Source organism: Hypanus sabinus, unplaced genomic scaffold, assembly GCF_030144855.1.
Source record: "Hypanus sabinus isolate sHypSab1 unplaced genomic scaffold, sHypSab1.hap1 scaffold_43, whole genome shotgun sequence".
Lineage (NCBI taxonomy): Eukaryota > Metazoa > Chordata > Chondrichthyes > Myliobatiformes > Dasyatidae > Hypanus > Hypanus sabinus.
The window spans coordinates 90505-109175 of record NW_026781307.1 but is presented as its reverse complement, the minus strand read 5'-3'; the positions used below and the strand labels follow the sequence as shown (position 1 = coordinate 109175).

At 53.2% G+C, this 18671-nt stretch overlaps 1 protein-coding gene across 2 annotated transcripts in view; it reads right to left on the bottom strand.

Moving 5' to 3' along the window:
- Positions 1–11488: 11488 nt before the first annotated feature.
- Positions 11489–18671, bottom strand: part of si:ch211-113e8.11 (translation initiation factor IF-2) — a 53274-nt gene continuing 46091 nt past the window's right edge. Inside the window, exons 1-2 of one of the 2 annotated variants that reach the window (XM_059961302.1) lie at positions 16365–18418; positions 11489–12667 (exon numbers count right to left, since the gene is read on the bottom strand). In XM_059961302.1, coding sequence (XP_059817285.1) covers positions 12242–12667; positions 16365–16712 — 774 coding nt within the window. In that variant the 5' untranslated portion in view covers positions 16713–18418 and the 3' untranslated portion in view covers positions 11489–12241. Of the gene's footprint in view, positions 12668–16364; positions 18419–18671 lie in introns of those variants that run through there. The other variant, XM_059961303.1, reaches the window with a different exon arrangement.

Here is an 18671-nt window from a genome sequence, read left to right as displayed (position 1 = left end):
GTTTCTATTCCGAGTGTGTGTCTGTTCCCTTTACCTGTACCCGCTCAGTACCTGGTGTTCTGAGTGTGTGTCTGTTCCCTTTGCCTGTACCCGCTGAGTGCCTGGTGTTCTGACTGTGAGTCTTTTCCCTTTGCCTGTACCCGTTGAGTACCTGGTGCTCTGAGTGTGCGTCTGTTCCCTTTGCCTGTACCCACTGAGAGTTCCTGTTCTGTTCTCGTTCCCTGTACCCACTGAGAGTTTCTGTTCCGTGTGTGTGTCTGTTCCCTTTGCCTGTACCCGCAGAGTACCTGGTGTTCTGAGTGTGTCTGTACCCTCTGAGTACCTGGTTTTGTGAGTGCGTGTCTGTTCCCTTTTCCTGTACCCATTCAGAGTTTCTATTCCGAGTGTGTGTCTGTTCCCTTTACCTGTACCCGCAGAGTACCTGGTGTTCTGAGTGTGTCTGTACCCGCTGCGTACCCGGTGTTGTGAGTGTGTCTCTGTTCCCTTTTCCTGTACCTGGTGTTCTGAGTGTGTGTTTGTTCCCTTTTCCTGTGCCCACTGAGAGTTTCTGTTCCGAGTGTGTACTGTTCCCTTTACCTGTACCCACTGAGAGTTCCTGTTCTGTTCCCTTTGCCTGTACCCACTGAGAGTTTCTCTTCCGAGTGTGTGTCTGTTCCCTTTTCTTGTACCTGGTGTTCTGAGTGTGTTTCTGTTCCCTTTATCTGTACCCACTGAGTGCTTGGTGCTCTGAGTGTGTGTCTGTTCCCTTTACCTGTACCCGCTGAGAGTTCCTGCTCTGTTCTCTTTGCCTGTACCCGCTGAGTACCTGGTGTTTTGAGTGTGTCTGTTCGCTTTGCCTGCACCCGCTGAGTACCTGGTGTTCTGAGTGTGTGTCTGTTCACTTTGCCTGTACCCGCTGAGTACCTGGTGTTCTGAGTGTGTGTCTGTTCCCTTTACCTGTACCCGCTGAGAGTTCCTGCTCTGTTCTCTTTGCCTGTACCCGCTGAGTACCTGGTGTTCTGAGTGTGTCTGTTCGCTTTGCCTGCACCCGCTGAGTACCTGGTGTTCTGAGTGTGTCTGTTCGCTTTGCCTGCACCCGCTGAGTACCTGGTGTTCTGAGTGTGTGTCTGTTCGCTTTGCCTGTACCCGCTGAGTACCTGGTGTTCTGAGTGTATGTCTGTTCGCTTTGCCTGTACCCGCTCAGTACCTGGTGTTCTGAGTGTGTGTCTGTTCGCTTTGCCTGTACCCGCTCAGTACCTGGTGTTCTGAGTGTGTGTCTGTTCGCTTTACCTGTACCCACTGAGTACCTGGTGTACTGAGTGTGTGTCTGTTCGCTTTACCTGTACCCGCTGAGAGTTCCTGCTCTGTTCACTTTGCCTGTACCCGCTGAGTACCTGGTGTTCTGTGTGTGTGTCTGTTCCCTTTGCCTGTACCCGCTGAGTACCTGGTGTTCTGAGTGTATGTCTGTTCGCTTTGCCTGCACCCGCTGAGTACCTGGTGTTCTGAGTGTATGTCTGTTCCCTTTGCCTGTACCCGCTGAGTACCTGGTGTTCTGAGTGTGTGTCTGTTCGCTTTACCTGTACCCACTGAGTACCTGGTGTTCTGAGTGTATGTCTGTTCGCTTTGCCTGCACACGCTGAGTACCTGGTGGTGTGAGTGTGTGTCTGTTCGCTTTACCTGTACCCGCTGAGTACCTGGTGTTCTGAGTGTGTGTCTGTTCCCTTTACCTGTACCCGCTGAGAGTTCCTGCTCTGTTCACTTTGCCTGTACCCACTGAGTACCTGGTGTACTGAGTGTGTGTCTGTTCGCTTTACCTGTACCCACTGAGTACCTGGTGTACTGAGTGTGTGTCTGTTCGCTTTGCCTGCACCCGCTGAGTACCTGGTGGTGTGAGTGTGTGTCTGTTCGCTTTGCCTGTACCCTCTCAGTACCTGGTGTTCTGAGTGTGTGTCTGTTCGCTTTGCCTGCACCCGCTGAGTACCTGGTGGTGTGAGTGTGTGTCTGTTCGCTTTACCTGTACCCACTGAGTACCTGGTGTACTGAGTGTGTGTCTGTTCGCTTTACCTGTACCCGCTGAGTATCTGGTGGTGTGAGTGCGCCCATTGACCTGTCCGCCTGTACCTGCAGTGTCTTGTATTCTGAACATGCCTGTTCTTGGATTCTCCTTGTACATACACTCTGTCTTCTGTACTGCTCTCTTCCTCCTGCCTTACCCCTAGGGAGCGTCTCCTGCCGTGTGTGAGCACCCCCACCCCCCACCCCCCCCACACACACACACACATCCCCTCGTTCTCCGCTAACCATTCTCTCTTCCATTGGGAGGAGATACTGCAGTCGGATTTCACGCTCCCTGGGAGCTCACCCCCACTCCTCCTTTCCGGAATTCTGAACTGGCTCCTGGCCCGATCCCATCCGGTTTACTTTTCCGGTAATGTCGCCCGCCTTCTCCGCAGGTATAAACCCTATCCCGACCTTCAATGCCACTCTCGCGTCTGAGCTGTGTCCCCTGCTGAGTTGCAGGGAGAAGCCGTCTGCTGAAACTGAGAGTCCGTAATACCTAGGGCCAGAATCAGCGTGTTTGGCCCATCGAGTCTGCTCTGAAACCCACATTCTCCCTGTAATATTTTGTTTACGCGCTTACCGACCAAGTTCCTCTCGACCTTCGTTTTAAATACAATCGGCCCTCCTTATCCGCGGGGGATCGGTTCCGAGTCGCCCCCACCCCTCCCATGCCCCCGCGGATACCAAAAACGCGGATGCTCAAGTCCCTTGTTGACGGAAAACGACCACGGTGGAATATAAAGTGGAAATAATAAAGCGATCAGAAAGAGGTGAAACGCCATCGGTCATTGGAAAAGCGTTAGGCTACATTCGGTCAACGATCGGAACAATTTTAAAGGATAAAGTGAGAATGATGAAGCATTTGAAAGGTCCCGCCTGGATGAAAGCTACAATCCTAAGTAACGCAGTGGTTTAACTATTGGAATGCATACGTTTCTTAAGTGTTTTATATGCATAAAAAGGTAAAATATATACTAAGACAAACGTTTGACTAACTAAATAGTACCGGATGTACCTGTTCCGACTTGCGTATAATACCTCATACAAGTTAAGTGCTATGTAAATAGTTACACTGTACTGTTTAGGGAATAATGACAAGACAAAAAAGCCCGTACATGCTCAACCAAGTGCTGGAGAGAGAACTTCGGGCCGACCGTATGCTGAACGGCTGTGCCTGTTGCAACTCCACAGATACCCTCTGGGCAAAGAAATTCGTCTTCATCTCCGTTGTAAAGGGATGTCCTCGTCTTCTGAGAGTGTGTCGTCTCGTTCCCCACTCAGCCACCAGAGGGAGCAGCCTTTCCGCTGCCGCTCCATCGGGACCCTTTCAATGTTCGATGTGTTCCAATGGGAATCGTCCCTCCAGCAGCTCCCCCGCCCCCAGATCTTCTAAACTCCAGTTAGACACACGAATACAAAGAGGAGAGTGAGATACGAATGATTCACGGGGGGTGGGGGAGATGAATTTAGGATTAATGGCGGGGAATCAGACGCCGAATTGCCTGTCCTACATGCACCGTTCTCTGGGATTGTAAGAGACCCCACCTCTCTTCGCATTGCGGTCAGTACGATGACAGGTGGAGGAGAGGGTAGTTTTGGGCAAGCGGAGGGGCTACAGATGGACTTGGGGGTTAGCAGAATGGGCAAAAATATTGGCAGATGGAACTTGGTGTAGGGCTATGCACTCCGGTAGGAGAAATAAAATCTTAGATAATTTTCTAAATGGAGAGATCTTAAAAAAAAAATCCGACATGCAAAGGGACTTTGAAGTCCTCGAGCCGGATTCCCTGAAGGTTAATTTGCAGGTTGAGTCTGTGGTGAGGAAGGCGAATGCAATGTTAGGATTCATTTCCGGAGGAGTTGAATATGAACGCCAGGAGGTTTTACAAGGCTCGGGCGAGGCCTGCGCTTGGAGTATTGTCAGCAGACTGGAGCCCCTTGTCTGAGAAAGGATGTGCCGGCATTGGAGACGGTTCAGAGGAGGTTCACGAAGATGACTCCGGAACTGACAGGCTTGTTGTACGGTTGACGCCTCTGTACCTACACGCCCGGGAATTTAGAAGAATGGGCGACGGGTTCTCACTGGAACATATTTAATGTAGAAAGGCCTCGACGTGGAGAGGACCTTTCCCCTGGCAGGGGAGTCTCAGAGGACACGGCCTCAGAATAGAGGAGCGCCCAGTTAGAATGGAGGTGAGGAGGAATTTCTTCAGCCAGAACGCTATGATTCTGTGGAACTCCTTGCCACGGGTGATCGTGCAGGCCGAGTCACTGGGCGCATTTGAGGCCGGAGGTTGATAAATTCTTGATTACTCAGGGCACGAAGGGATCCGGGGAGAAGGCAGGAGAGCGGGTCCGGCGGGGAAATGGATCCGCCATGATGAAATAGCGGAGCAGACCCAGGCCCGATGGGCCAAATGGCCTAAATCTGCTCCCGCGTTTTATGGACTGAGCATTGACAGAAGAAGAACAGTGGACGGTGGGGGGGGGGGCAAGGGCTGTACTCATGGAGGTGCAAACTCCACACACAGACAAATCTCTCAGTCAAATGCCATCGCTCACCACATCCAGACGTGGGGATGGACCCTGGTGACCGGGAATGAAAACACCCCTCTATATATACAAACATATATATATTCTCTCTCTCTCCCTCTCTCCCTCTCTCCCTCTCTCCCTCTCTCTCTCTCTCCCCCCCCCCTCCTCTCTATCCCCCTCTCTCCGCTCTCTCCCCCTCTCTCCCCTCCCCACTTACCTTCGTCTCTCTCCTCTACCTCTCAACTCTCATTCTCTCTAACACTCACACTCCCTCTCTCCTCTCGAACACACTCTCTCTCGCCCTCTCTAACTCACTCTCTCTCCTCTTTCTGGCCTCTCACTCTGCTCTCCAAATTTAAGGAAGGATATTCTTGCTATTCAGGGAGTGCAGCGGGGGTTCACGAGGTTGATTCCCGGGATGGCGGGACTGTCACATGTTGAAAGATTGGAGCGACTGGGCTTGTATACACTGGAATTTAGAAGGATGAAAAGGGATCTGATTGAAACATGTAAGATGATTAAGTGATTGGACAAGCTAGAAGCAGGAAACATGTTCCCGATGTTGGGGTGAGTCCAGAACCAGAGGCCACAGTTTAAGAATAAGGGGTTAGAACGGAGTTGAGGAAAAAACTTTTTTCACCCAGAGAGTTGTGGGTCTGTGGAATGCTCTGCCTCAGAAGGCAGTGGAGGGCAATTCTCTGGATGCTTTCAAGAAAGAGTCAGATAGAGCTCTTAAAGATAGTGGAGTCAAGGGATATAGGGAGAAGGCAGGAACGGGGTACTGATTGTGGATGATCAGCACATTGAATGGCCGTGCTGGCCCGAAGGGCCGAATGGCCTACTCCTGCACCTATTGTCTATTGAGTTAGTTACATTGACTGGCTGCATCACAGCCTGGGATGCGGGAAAGTACTTGAACGGGAAGGACAGGTTGCATTTCGGAAGGACAAACCAAGGTAGAACATGCAAGGTAAACGGTACGACACTGAGGAGTGCAGTAGAACAGAGGGATCTGGGAAGACAGAAACAAAATTCCCTAAAAGTGGCGTCACAGGTAGACAGGGTTGTAAAGAGAGCTTTTGGTACATTGGCCTTTATAAATCAAAGCACTGAGTATAAGAGTTGGAATGTCATGGTGAGGTTGTATAAGACATTGGTGAGGCCGAATTTGGAGTATTGTGTGCAGTTTTGGTCACCGAATTACAGGAAGGATATTAATAAGGTTGAAAGAGTGCGGAGAAGGTTTACAAGGATATTGCAGGGACTTGAGAAACTGTGTTACAGAGAAAGGTTGAGTAGGTTAGGACTTTATTGCCTGGTCCGTAGGAGAATGAGGGGTGATTTGATAGAGGGATATAAAATTATGATGGGTATAGATAGAGTGAATATCTAATAATAAAGTCCTAACCTATTCAACCTTTCTCAGTAACTCAGTTTCTCAAGTCCCGGCAACATCCTTGTAAACCTCCTCTGCACTCTTTCAACCTTCTTAATATCGTTCCTATAATTAGGTGACCAAAACTGCACACATAACTCCTCTGTGCACTATGGTTTCCTGCACCATCCCAAAGACCAAAGTGTTTGGGCTAGTAGGTTGGGGCCATGCTATACTGGCGACGGAGCCATGACGACCCTTGAGACTGCCCCAGGCATCGTCACACTGTACCAGCTGTTGATGCAAATGACCAACTTCGCGGGATGCTTTGACGAATAAAAACAACCTAATATTTTCATACCAGCTCGTTCCAGATCACCTCCCGCCCTCCTCTGTGGGGAAACTCACTACTGTCTCTTCCTTGTCTCCCCTCTCACTTCGAATGCGTGCCCCCGAATCGTAAGTCTGACAAGCCATGCGGGGGGATGAGCTGTGCTGAACATGTACAAGCACCTTAAAGCTGTGCCCTCTCGTGCTAGCCATTTCAGCCCTGGGGAAAAGCCCTTGACTGCTCACATGATCAATGTCCTTTCTCTGGTTTCTACGTCCTTCCTGTAGTGAGGCGACCAGAACTGAGCACAGTACTCCAAGTGGGGTCTGACCAGGGTCCTATATAGCTGCAACATTGCCTCTCGGCTCTGAAACTCAATCCCATGATTGATGAAGGCCAATGCACCGTATGACCTCTTTACCTGTGTCCTCTTGTGGCAGCCATTTCAAAGCTCAGAAAAAAAAAAGCCTCTCACTATCCATGCGATCACCGTCTCGCAACATCAAATGCAGCTTTATCGGGTCGCCTCTCATCCTCCATCTCCTCAAGGAGAAGAGGCCGAATTCACTGAACATGTTTTCAGAAGACATGCTCCTAAATCCAGGCAGCATACTTGCAAATCTCCTCTGCACCCTTTCTATGGTTTCCACATCCTTCCTGTAGTGAGGCGACCAGAACTGAGCACAGTACTCCAAGAGGGGTCTGACCAGGGTCCTATCTGGACGCAACATTACCTCTCGGCTCTGAAACTCAATCCCACGATTGATGAAGTCCAATGCACCGTAGGCATTCTTAACCACCGGCGTAGCAGCTTTGAGTGTCCTATGGACTCGGACCCCCAAGATCCCTCTGATCCTCCACTGCCAAGAGTCTTTCCATTAATACTATATTCTGCCATCATATTTCTTCTACTGAAATGAACCACCTCACTCTTATCTGGGTTGAACTCCATCTGCCACTTCTCAGCCCAGTTTTGCATCTGTTTGACGTCCCGCTGGAACCTCTGACAGCCCTCCACACTATTCACAACACCCCCAACCTGTGTCATCAGTAAATTCACTAACCCAAGGGGGTTAAGGGGTACTGCCACTGGAGATCAGATTTTCCCTTCCGGATGAGCTGACAACCGCGGCTGAGGAGCCCCAGTGTCTGCCCGAAGCGACTGCCTTTCAGGCCCCAGTGTCCCGCCTTTGCCCCTCCTCCCGCCGTTGGAAACGGTTCCCCCGGGCTTAGGTGCCGAGGCGGAGACCAGGATCTGGGCTTGGTCGTCAGAGGCTGTTTGAGGTGCACACGCCGTTGGGGGGCATTTAATAGGTAGCGGGAACTTGCCCCCCATTAGCACCCTCGGCTATGGCAACCTTAAGGAAATTTAATGGTGCTGAATCTCTAAATAATTAAAGATCAACACGTCACCCCAGACATTATATCGTTTCACACCCCCATCCTCACGCGGCTCAAGATACAAGTCCCTCTGAAGAACGTACCCTCGGGTCCGATCCCGCACCCAACACGTCTAGTGAAGAAACTACCCCCCACCCGCCCCCCATGTTCCCCTTAAACATTCCACCTCTCACCCTCAACCCATGACCTCTCACCCAGCAGATGAACTCTCGATCTCCCAAGCCACCTTGCTGATGCTGCCTGGTCTCCGGCGTTTCCTGCCTGCTGCTCAGCGGCTTTAATGAGGCACCCCGCCCCTCCTCGTTCTTCTAAGCTCCAGCGAGGAGGCAGCCAGAGATACCCCAAACGCTCGACTCGTTAAAGCTCGAGCAACCAACACACCCACAATACTGGAGGGACTCAGCAGGCCCGGCGGCATCTATGGAAGACAGCAAACGGTTGACATTTCGGGCCGAGACCCTTCCGGGGGGGATTTTCTACTGAAGGGATGTCTTTAGCTTGACTCATTAAAGCCCATCAGCTATTGAAAGGCTAAGAAAGAGCGGACACGGGGATCTTTCCGACAACTGGGGAGCATGCAGGATGACGGCCGCCTGGTGGCATCAGCGCCGGACTTCAGAGCGGGACTTCGCGAGATCGAACCCAGCCGGCTCCAAAAGCGTCCGGAGAAGGGATGGGCTCCGCCGGGTTTCAGACGCCCACATGACGAGCAATCACCAAAAAAGGATCAGCCCGATGACTCCACCAGGAGTTAAGGGTGCACACACACACAGAGGGGGAAGTCTAGGACCTGAGGGCACAGCCCTCCAGAAGGATGTCCCTTTAGAGCAGGGGTGAGGAGGAACTACTTTGCCCAGGGGGTGGACGAATCTGTGGTATTCGTCGCCGCGGAGGCCAACCCATTTCGTGCAACTATCCGTTGATTAGTAAGGTGTCAGATGGAGCACGGGTTCCAGTCGCAGGCCCAGCACTGTGCACACAGTGATATTAATTGACAGATCAGAGTTCAGGCGGCGATCAAGACATCCCGAGAAATCCAAAAACCATAATCGGGAAACAGGCAGAGTCGTTATTCGGATGGGCAGAGGACAGACACGATTGCTGGAAAGTGGTAGAGGCAGGGTCGATATTGTCATTAAAAAAAAAATGGATCGGTATATGGACAGGTAAGGAATGGAGGGTTACGGGCTGAGTGCAGGTCGGTGGGACTAGGTGAGAGTAAGCGTTCGGCACGGACCAGAAAGGCCGAGATGGCCTGTTTCCGTGCTGTAATTGTTATATGGTTAAAGGCTCAGGAAAATTCACTGGCACAATCTGTCCACAAACAGGTGAAAACACAGGACTGAATTACACTGAGCAATAAACAGAGAGGCAGATGATAGGTGGAGCACAGTGAGACACAGGTGGCAGCGATACGGGTAATAGTGAGAAACGGGTAAGAGACAGTGATACAGGGGCCGGAGTGGAGCAGGAGCGGGGGCAGGGACACATGGCAATACAAAACCACAGACCGACGGCTAAGGGGAAAATACACAAAAAGTCAGAGTTGAACTGGAGGTACTGACATAAGAGTGTCAAATGTTACACAGAGAAGGTAGGAGATAGGGGCTGTAAATAAGTCACCCAAACTGCAGTGGCGGAGCAGATTCGATAGCCCGAGTTGCTTAATTATCCTGCTATGCCTTAGGGGAAACGGTCGTGGCCAACCATTTCCACAGAGCGTGGTCGGTATTGGGAGTGAGCTGCCATTTTTTTTAATCCCAAAATCACTTGGACAATAGGGAGGGTGACTTGCTCAGACGGGCTCCTTGGCTGGCACCGACGGGTTGGGCCGAAGGGTCTTTCTTCCACGCTGTGGGACTTGCCAGCCTCGGCCCCGGGGAATCTACTCTGCGCCCTCTCCGAGAGCAACCACACCTCCCCCTACTGTTCGTCCAAAGGGGCTGCTGGCTGGAGGTCCAGCTGGGAGGACCCGTTCACTGCCTGGGATGGTTGAGAGGGATTTTTAAAAAAGAGGGCATTGGGAATGAGTAGGCTCTGGGCAGGGATAGGAGGGAGAGTGAGGGAGGATGGATTAGAGTGAGAGTGCGAGTCAGAGAGAGGGTGAGAGTAAGAGAGAGATAGAGGGAGGGTTAAGAGAGAGAATGGGAGGAAAAGAGAGTTAGGGAGTGACTTAGTGAAAGTAGTAGAGAGACTGACTCAGGGAAAGTAAGAGAGAGAAGGTGAGAGAGTTTCGAGAGTCCAGGCAGATTCTCGAGTAGGTTACGTGGTCGGCACAACATTGTGGGCCGAAGGGCCGGTAATGTGCTGTCGATTGCTGTGATTCTATCACAGGGAAGATGGAGTACAGGGGGTGTGATTGGATGGGGGGAGGGAGAGAAGGGGAGACTGGAAAGGGAGATCGAGGACGGGGAAGATGGAGTACAGGGGGTGAGATTGCATGGGGGGAGGGAGAGAAGGGGAGATCGAGGTCGGGGAAGGGAGTACAGGGGGTGTGATTGGATGGGGGGAGGGAGAGAAGGGGAGACTGGAAAGGGAGATCGAGGACGGGGAAGATGGAGTACAGGGGGTGTGATTGGATGGGGGAGGGAGAGAAGGGGAGACTGGAAAGGGAGATCGAGGACGGGGAAGATGGAGTACAGGGGGTGTGATTGGATGGGGGGAGGGAGAGAAGGGGAGATCGAGGACGGGGAAGATGGAGTACAGGGGTTGTGATTGGATGGGTGGGGCGCTGTGCAGGGGAAGGGGGCTGGGCGGCTGCGAGAGGGGGAATCAGTGACTGAGGAGGGTGAGATGGAGGGCCATGGGTGATGGTGAGGGAGCAGCGGAAGGCAAGTGGATAACCGGGGACTGGGAGAGATCGTGCGGGCGGAGGGCTCACGAAGGGTTGAGAAAGGGGAGCGGGGAACATCCTGCACCCTGACGAAGGGTCCCAGACTGAAACGCCGATCGCCTGTCCCCCTCGGTAGTCCCTCCGGCATCTTGTGCCCCCTCGCCCTGGATTTCCAGCATCCTCAGGACCTGCGGACTTTTCACATTGGCCTTATTTCGATGTGGGCTGGGAGATGTTGTGCAGAGGGAGGGGTGGGGGTTACGGGGGTACACTCCACACTCCCTCCACCGCCCTGTGACGAACCCCTAGGTTTATCTTGCCGCGGACTGTCACTTTTGAGAGAGAGTGCCTGAGTGACATCGGCCCCCAGCTCCCTCGACCCCTGTTTCGATTCATGCTGGGGCGGGGTGGCAGAAATATTTGACTCTGCGGCTCGTTTTGATGTAAGCGAGGACACAGTCGCAGTCGGACGGTGGAAGGGAGCCAGTGACTGAGGCGGGGGGGGGGGGGGGGGGGGTCACTGGTTGGGAACTGTCGGGTGGGGCGAGCATCGACCCAGCGCGTCGATACGTGGCTGTCACGTGGTGTGGCCGGGGCAACCTTGTGGAATCTACCTGTGTGTTAACCCTTGCCTGGGAGGTGGTTCCCTTTGAAGACGGCACCCCTGTGATAAGCCGCTAATTATTGGCGATAATTCGTAAGTGGGTTTGTGACGACGACGGATAAAACCCACGGCGATTACCATCCTGTTTTACCACCGTGGAATACGACATAAACGCCTTCTCTCGACTTTCACCTTGGATGACGAATATCCCTCTCGCGTCATGAAAACCGTGAATGAACTGAACTTTCATACGTCACCATCTCAACATTTTAAGCCTGGTGCCCACCCACCCATCCACCCCACCCCCGAGCTCGATAGTTTGGGAGTTATATTTACACAAAAAAACACACACACCGTTAACTTTCGATTGTTCTCGTATGAGTTGCTATATTAAGTTGCTAATAAAGACAGTGGTCGTGACATCAAAACCAGGCTCCCGGCGCGGTCGATTGCCGCGGGTTCATTTAAACCGTGACAACCTGCACCCCCCTTCCCCCCCCCCCCCCCAGCGACAAGGTATCCCAACATCCACAGACTCGGTCAGCTCAGCTCCCGTACAACAGGGAGTCGAACCAAAGCCTGAGATGGGGCGACCCCGAGATAACCTATGACCTCCCCCCCACCCCCTTGCCTGCCTTCTGACCCCAGGAGTGTAGAAGTGGGACACACCTTCTCGTGACTCTCATTCCCACTTCCAGCCCCTCCGTTCGCCCGCTCTAAGAAGGCTGGGTTTCCCATTGGCCACGTCGCAGCAGCCCGGGTCTCCCATTGGCCACGTCAGGGCGACTCAAGACTGCAATTGGCCGCACGTCAGCAGCTGAAGTCCCCCCCCCCACCCATTGGCTGCGCTGCAGCAGTTGAGATCCCTCTCATTGGCTGCTTCCGGCGGTCCCCCCTCATTGGCACCTCAGCTTCCTCATTGGCTGCGTCCCAGCAGGATAGGTCAGTTCCAGCAGCGCGGCGGCCCAAACTCTCTCCCCCACCCCGCTCCCGCACAAATCCCTCAACTAGAGGTACCCCGGCCCCTCTTTGGCCCTCTGAGCTTGGTAGTCCTTCAGACTCCTCTTGGGAGGCAAGAGGCCGGGGCTCAGGCCGGGCCTCCTCTTAGTCCCGGGCTGACTGCTACCGGGAGCGGCGTTGGCCGCGGCCTGCCCGTTGCGTGCGCCGTGAGCCGCGGCCTCCTGGCCGCCTCTGTTTGCGCTTTGCGAGGCGGGCAGGTCGCTGTCGTGAGCGAACTTGCAGTTGACTCCGTATCGGCAGCGTCCGTCCTTGCGGTACGGTAGGCAGACGCGGGGCCCGCCCGGGCCCTGCTCGCCCAGGCGCCCCGTCAGCCGCACGTGCTTCTCCAGCAGCCTCAGCTGCTCCCGCCGCTCGTCGGCGAAGGGGTTGGCGAAGACGCCGGCCACCTGGGGCAGGGCCCCCTCCAGCTGGGGGGGAGGGAGCCTGGCGTTTGCCCCTCTGTCGTCCCCTTCCTCCTCCTCCTCCTCCGGCGGCTCTCCCGTCGCAAACCTGCTCCTCAGCGGAGATCCCCGCTGTCTTGCTTGGGCCCTGCGGATCAAACGGGGCAGAGGGTCAGTAGGGGACACCCCGCCGTCATATAACACCGAAGAAGGCCCTTCAGCCTGTCCATCCGTGCCGGTCCCTTTTCCCGCCCCCACGTTCTCTGACCCACCACTAGAATGATTCCGGGAATGAGAGGGTTAACATATGAGGACCGTTTGACTGCTCTTGGACTGTACTCCTTGGAGTTTAGAAGAATGAGGGGGGACCTCATAGAAACGTTTCAAATGTTGAGAGGCACGGACAGAGTGGATGTGGCAAAGTTGTTTCCCGTGGTGGGGGAGTCTAGTACGAGAGGACGTGATTTGAGAAATGCAGGGCGCCCATTCAGAACGGAGATGCGAAATTTTTCTTTTAGCCAGAGGGTGGTGAATCTGTGTAACTTGTTCCCACGGGCGGCAGTGGAGGCCGGGTCATTGGGTGTACTTAAGGCGGAGATCGATAGGTATCTGAGTAGTCAGGGGAATCAATGGTTATGGTGAGAAGGCGGGGGGGGGGGGGGGACGAAATGGGAGATTGGATCAGCTCGTGATGAAATGGCGGAGCAGACTCGATGGGCCGAAAGGCCGACTTCTGCTCCTTTGTCTTTCGGTCTTATGGTGTCACCTCCCCAAAAGCCCCTCGAGTGCTATTATTGCCCCCGCCTCCATTCGGGAAAGAGCTGAGTGCCGCGTTCTGGGAGAACAGGAGGGCAGGACGTTCAGTTAGGGAGTGCACAGGGAGAAGAAAAATAATAGAGACACAGATTAGTTATTAACTGGGCTGTATCGCTAAATAAAAAAATAATAATAAAGTAATATCAAGGTTGTAATGCTGAGGGTTTACCAGTCATTGGTGAGACGGGACTATGAACTTGGACTCCATATGTAAGAAAGAATATGCCGACGTCGGCAAGGGGTCCGAAGAGCAAGCCAGGAACGAAAGGGTTAACCTACCAGGGGCATTTTGACGGCGCTGGGCCTGCGCACACACTGGAGTTGGGACGAAACGGTGTGGCGGGGTGGGGAGAGGAAGGGCACCTCACTGAAACCTGTCGGATGTCGGAAGGCCTTGACGGAGTGGGTGCGGAGAGGACGTTTCCTGCGACGGAGGGAATGAGGGCCGGAGGGGACGGCCTCAGGATACAAGATCAGCCGGAGGGCGATGAATCTGACTCATCTACGAGGCCAGGCCGCTGGGGCGCGCTGAAAGCGGGCTTTCTCGGCTGGCGAGGGCACCAAGGGTCGCGGGGAGGATCGAGAGGGATGACGGCACTCGTCCACAGGCCGCTATCCCCGCATGCTTCAGATCAGCCCCCCGTCACCCCTGTACCGAAGAACTCTGCACCGTCAGGACCGAACGACTACCGCCCCGGCCATCATGAAATGCTCTGAACGGCTGGTGACGGCAGATATCGAAAACCGCACGGCTGCTACACTGCACTCCGGTACCAATATGCCTACCAACAGAACACCTACTACCAAATTATCAACATACAATCTATATATATATATCTCTCTCTCTCAAATTTTTATATATATAGTCGGCCCTCGTTACCCACGGTGGATTGGTATCCCCGCAGATACCAAAATACGCAATTGCTCAAGTCCCTTATTTAACCCGTCTCGGTGCGGTGGACATTAGGACCCGGCGGAACCCCGGACCTTATTCAACCCGTCTCGGTGCGGTGGACATTAGGACCCGGCGGAACCCCGGACCTTATTCAACCCGTCTCGGTGCGGTGGACATTAGGACCCGGCGGAACCCCGGACCTTATTCAACCCGTCTCGGTGCGGTGGACATTAGGACCCGGCGGAACCCCGGACCTTATTCAACCCGTCTCGGTGCGGTGGACACTAGGACCCGGCGGAACCCCGGCCCTTATTCAACCCGTCTCGGTGCGGTGGACATTAGGACCCGGCGGAACCCCGGACCTTATTCAACCTGTCTCAGTACCGTGAACATTAGGACCCGGCAGAACCCCAGACATTATTCAACCCGTCTCGGTGCGGTGGACATTAGGACCCGGCGGAACCCCAGACCTTATTTAACGTCTCAGTGCGGTGGACATTAGGACCCGGCGGAACCCCTGACCTTATTTAACCTGTCTCGTTGCGGTGGACATTAGGACCCGGCGGAACCCCGGCCCTTATTTAACCCATCTCGGTGCGGTGGACATTAGGACCCGGCGGAACCCCGGACCTTATTCAACCCGTCTCGGTGCGGTGGACATTAGGACCCGGCGGAACCCCGGACCTTATTCAACCCGTCTCGGTGCGGTGGACATTAGGACCCGGCGGAACCCCGGACCTTATTCAACCCGTCTCGGTGCGGTGGACACTAGGACCCGGCGGAACCCCGGCCCTTATTCAACCCGTCTCGGTGCGGTGGACATTAGGACCCGGCGGAACCCCGGACCTTATTCAACCTGTCTCAGTACCGTGAACATTAGGACCCGGCAGAACCCCAGACATTATTCAACCCGTCTCGGTGCGGTGGACATTAGGACCCGGCGGAACCCCAGACCTTATTTAACGTCTCAGTGCGGTGGACATTAGGACCCGGCGGAACCCCTGACCTTATTTAACCTGTCTCGTTGCGGTGGACATTAGGACCCGGCGGAACCCCGGCCCTTATTTAACCCATCTCGGTGCGGTGGACATTAGGACCCGGCGGAACCCCGGACCTTATTCAACCCGTCTCGGTGCGGTGGACATTAGGACCCGGCGGAACCCCGGACCTTATTCAACCCGTCTCGGTGCGGTGGACATTAGGACCCGGCGGAACCCCGGACCTTATTCAACCCGTCTCGGTGCGGTGGACATTAGGACCCGGCGGAACCCCGGACCTTATTCAACCCGTCTCGGTGCGGTGGACATTAGGACCCGGCGGAACCCCGCGGAACCCCGGACCTCATTCAACCCGTCTCGGTGCGGTGGACATTAGGACCCGGCGGAACCCCGGACCTCATTCAACCCGTCTCGGTGCGGTGGACATTAGGACCCCGCGGAACCCCGGACCTTATTTAACGTCTCAGTGCGGTGGTCTTTAGGATCAGGCACAGCTCTAAATCTGCAGCGTTTTTGTTCACGAAAATAATCACGATCGCGATTGAGAATAAGGTGGAAATAATAAAGCGATCAGAAAGGGGTGAAACACCATCGGTCATTGGAAAAGCGTTAGGCCACAGTCGGTCAACGATCGGAACAATTTTGACGGTGCGTGTGAAAGGCCCTGTTCCCAATGAAAACTACAATTATTACTAAGCAACACAGTGGGTTAATTATTGAAATATGTTTCTTAAGTGTTTTATATGCATAGAAAGGTAAAATATGTACTATATACTAAGAAAAACGTTTGACTAACTGACACTAAATAATACCGGATGTACCTGTTCTGACTTCAAATCCGACTTAAAGACAGACTCAGGAACGGAACTCGTTCATAACCCGGGGACTGCCCTTATTGTTAAGTCATCTCTAAATTACTTATAATACAATGTAAATGCTACGTAAACAGTTGTTATACTGCATTGCTTAGGGAATAATGACAAGGAAAAAATAGTCTGTACATGCTCAAGCAACCAGTGCTGGAGAGAGAACTTCCGGGTTTTCCCGATCCGCGGTTGGTTGAATCCGCGCGCGTGCGGAACCCACGGATAAGGAGGGCCGGCTGCACATACATTTAAAATCTACACGAATCTTACCTCCGTCCCACAGCGCGAGGGAGTGAAAATCTTCTGCGTTACGACTCCGCTGCAGTGTGGACTTAAAAGTCGAAAGGCTCGCGGAGAGAAGCTGCCCAGTAGCCCGCTGGCCCTGCCCTTAGCGCAGCGGCACCGTCCGCCAGACGGAAGCAGCGGAAACAGCTTGCGGCCGGGGCGACCGGTGCCCCCGATAATTCCTTCCACTTCTGCTTCTGCGAATGTCCTCAGTGGAGGGGAGTTCAAGTCCGCAGATGCCCAGATACATACAGACAGATATATATATATATATATATATATCTGTGCCTTTATGGATGTGAATCCCCCTCCACTGAGGACGTTTAAATACATAAGATACTATATTCTGTATCTCATTATTAATATTTATTGTGTATTTTTATTATTCTGTCCTCTATCTTATCATGTTTCCTCTCCGCTGCCTCGGATCAGGAGCTACAATTATTTCATCTCCCCTTACTCCCGTGGACTGGCAAAGTCATCAGACAACCTTGCACTGTAAAATCACCCCTGATGGGATGGCAGAACTGACCCGATGGGCTGAACGGCCCTCCTCTGCTCCTACGCCCGACGGTCCCTCCCGTCAAGCCATCCACCGCCCCCAGAATAACATGAGCTACCTTAACGACTGTCGCCCGGTAGCGCTTACATTGACGGCAATGAAATGTTTTGAGAGGTTGGTCATGACGAGACTGAACTCCTGCCTCAGCGAGGACCGGGACCCAGTGCAATTCGCCTACTGTCACAATAGGTCAACGGCAGACGTAACCTCAACGGCTCTCCACACAGCCTCAGACCACCTGGACAACACAAACACCTACGTTCATCGCCCATAGCTCCAGCATTTAACACCAAAATCCTGACTGAGAAGCTGCAGAACCTGGGCCACTGTACCTCCCTCTGCAATCGGACCCTCGACTTCCTAACCGGAAGACCACAAACTCTGCAGATTGGTGATAATATCTCCTCCTGGCTGAAAACCAACAGTGCTGCACCTCAGGGGTGTATGCTCAGCCCACTGCTCTACTCTCTGTATGCACATGACTGTGTGGCTAGGCATAGCTCAAATACCATCTATAAACTTGCTGATGACACAACCATTGCTGGTAGAATCTCAGACGGTGAAGAGAGTGCGTCCAGGAGTGAGGTAGGCCAGCTGGTGGGGTGGTGCCGCAGCAACAACACGGCTCTCAGCGTCAGTAAGACGAAAGAGCTGATTGAAGGCTTCTGAAGGAAGCAGCTGGAGAGGGTGTGCAGGCATTAATAGTAATCTTCCAAGAACCCAGAGGTCCTGGCAATGTACCGGACGAGTGGAAAATTGCAAATGTTACTCCGCTATTTAAAGAAGGGTGCGAGGCAGCAGAAAGGAGACTACAGACCCGTTAGCCTGACATCAGTGGTTGGGAAGTTGTTGGAATCGATTGTTGGGGATGGGATTATGGAATACCTGGAGGCACAGGAGAAGATAGGCCAAAGCCAGCACGGTTCCCTGACTAACTTTTTGCAATTTTCTTTTTGAGGAATCACAAGCAGGGTAGACAAAGGAGACGCAGTCGACGTGGTGTACTTGGATTTTCAGAAGGCCTTTGACAAGGTGCCGCACGTGAGGCTGCTTAGCAAGATGAGAGCCCATGGAATTAGAAACATAGAAAACCAACAGCACAATACAGGCCCTTCGGCCCACAAAGTTGTGCCGAACATGTCCCAACCTTAGAAATTACTTGGGTTACCTATAGCCCTCTATTTTTTTAAGCTCTGTGTACCTATCCAAAAGTCACTGAAAATACCCTATCATTTCTGCCTCCACCACTGTCACCGGCAGCCCATTCCACGCACTCACCACTCTCTGAGTAAAAAACTTACCCCTGACATCTCCTCTGTACCTGCTCCCCAGCACCTTAAACCTGTGCCCCCTCGCGTCAGCCATTTCAGCCCTGGGGAAAAGTTTCTGACTAACCACACGATCAATGCCTCTCATCATCTTGTACACCTCTATCAGGTCACCTCTCATCCTCCGTCACTCCGAGGAGAAAAGGCCGAGTTCAACCTATTCTCATAAGGCATGCTCCCCAATCCAGGCAACATCCTTGTAAATCTCCTCTGCACCCTTTCTATGGCTTCCACATCCTTCCTATAGTGAGAAGACCAGAACTGAGCACAGTACTCCAAATGGGGTCTGACCAGGGTCCTATATAGCTGCAACATTACCTCACGGCTCTTAAACTCAATAGCACGATTGATGAAGGCCAATACACCGTACGCCATCTTAATCACAGAGTCAACTTGTGTAGC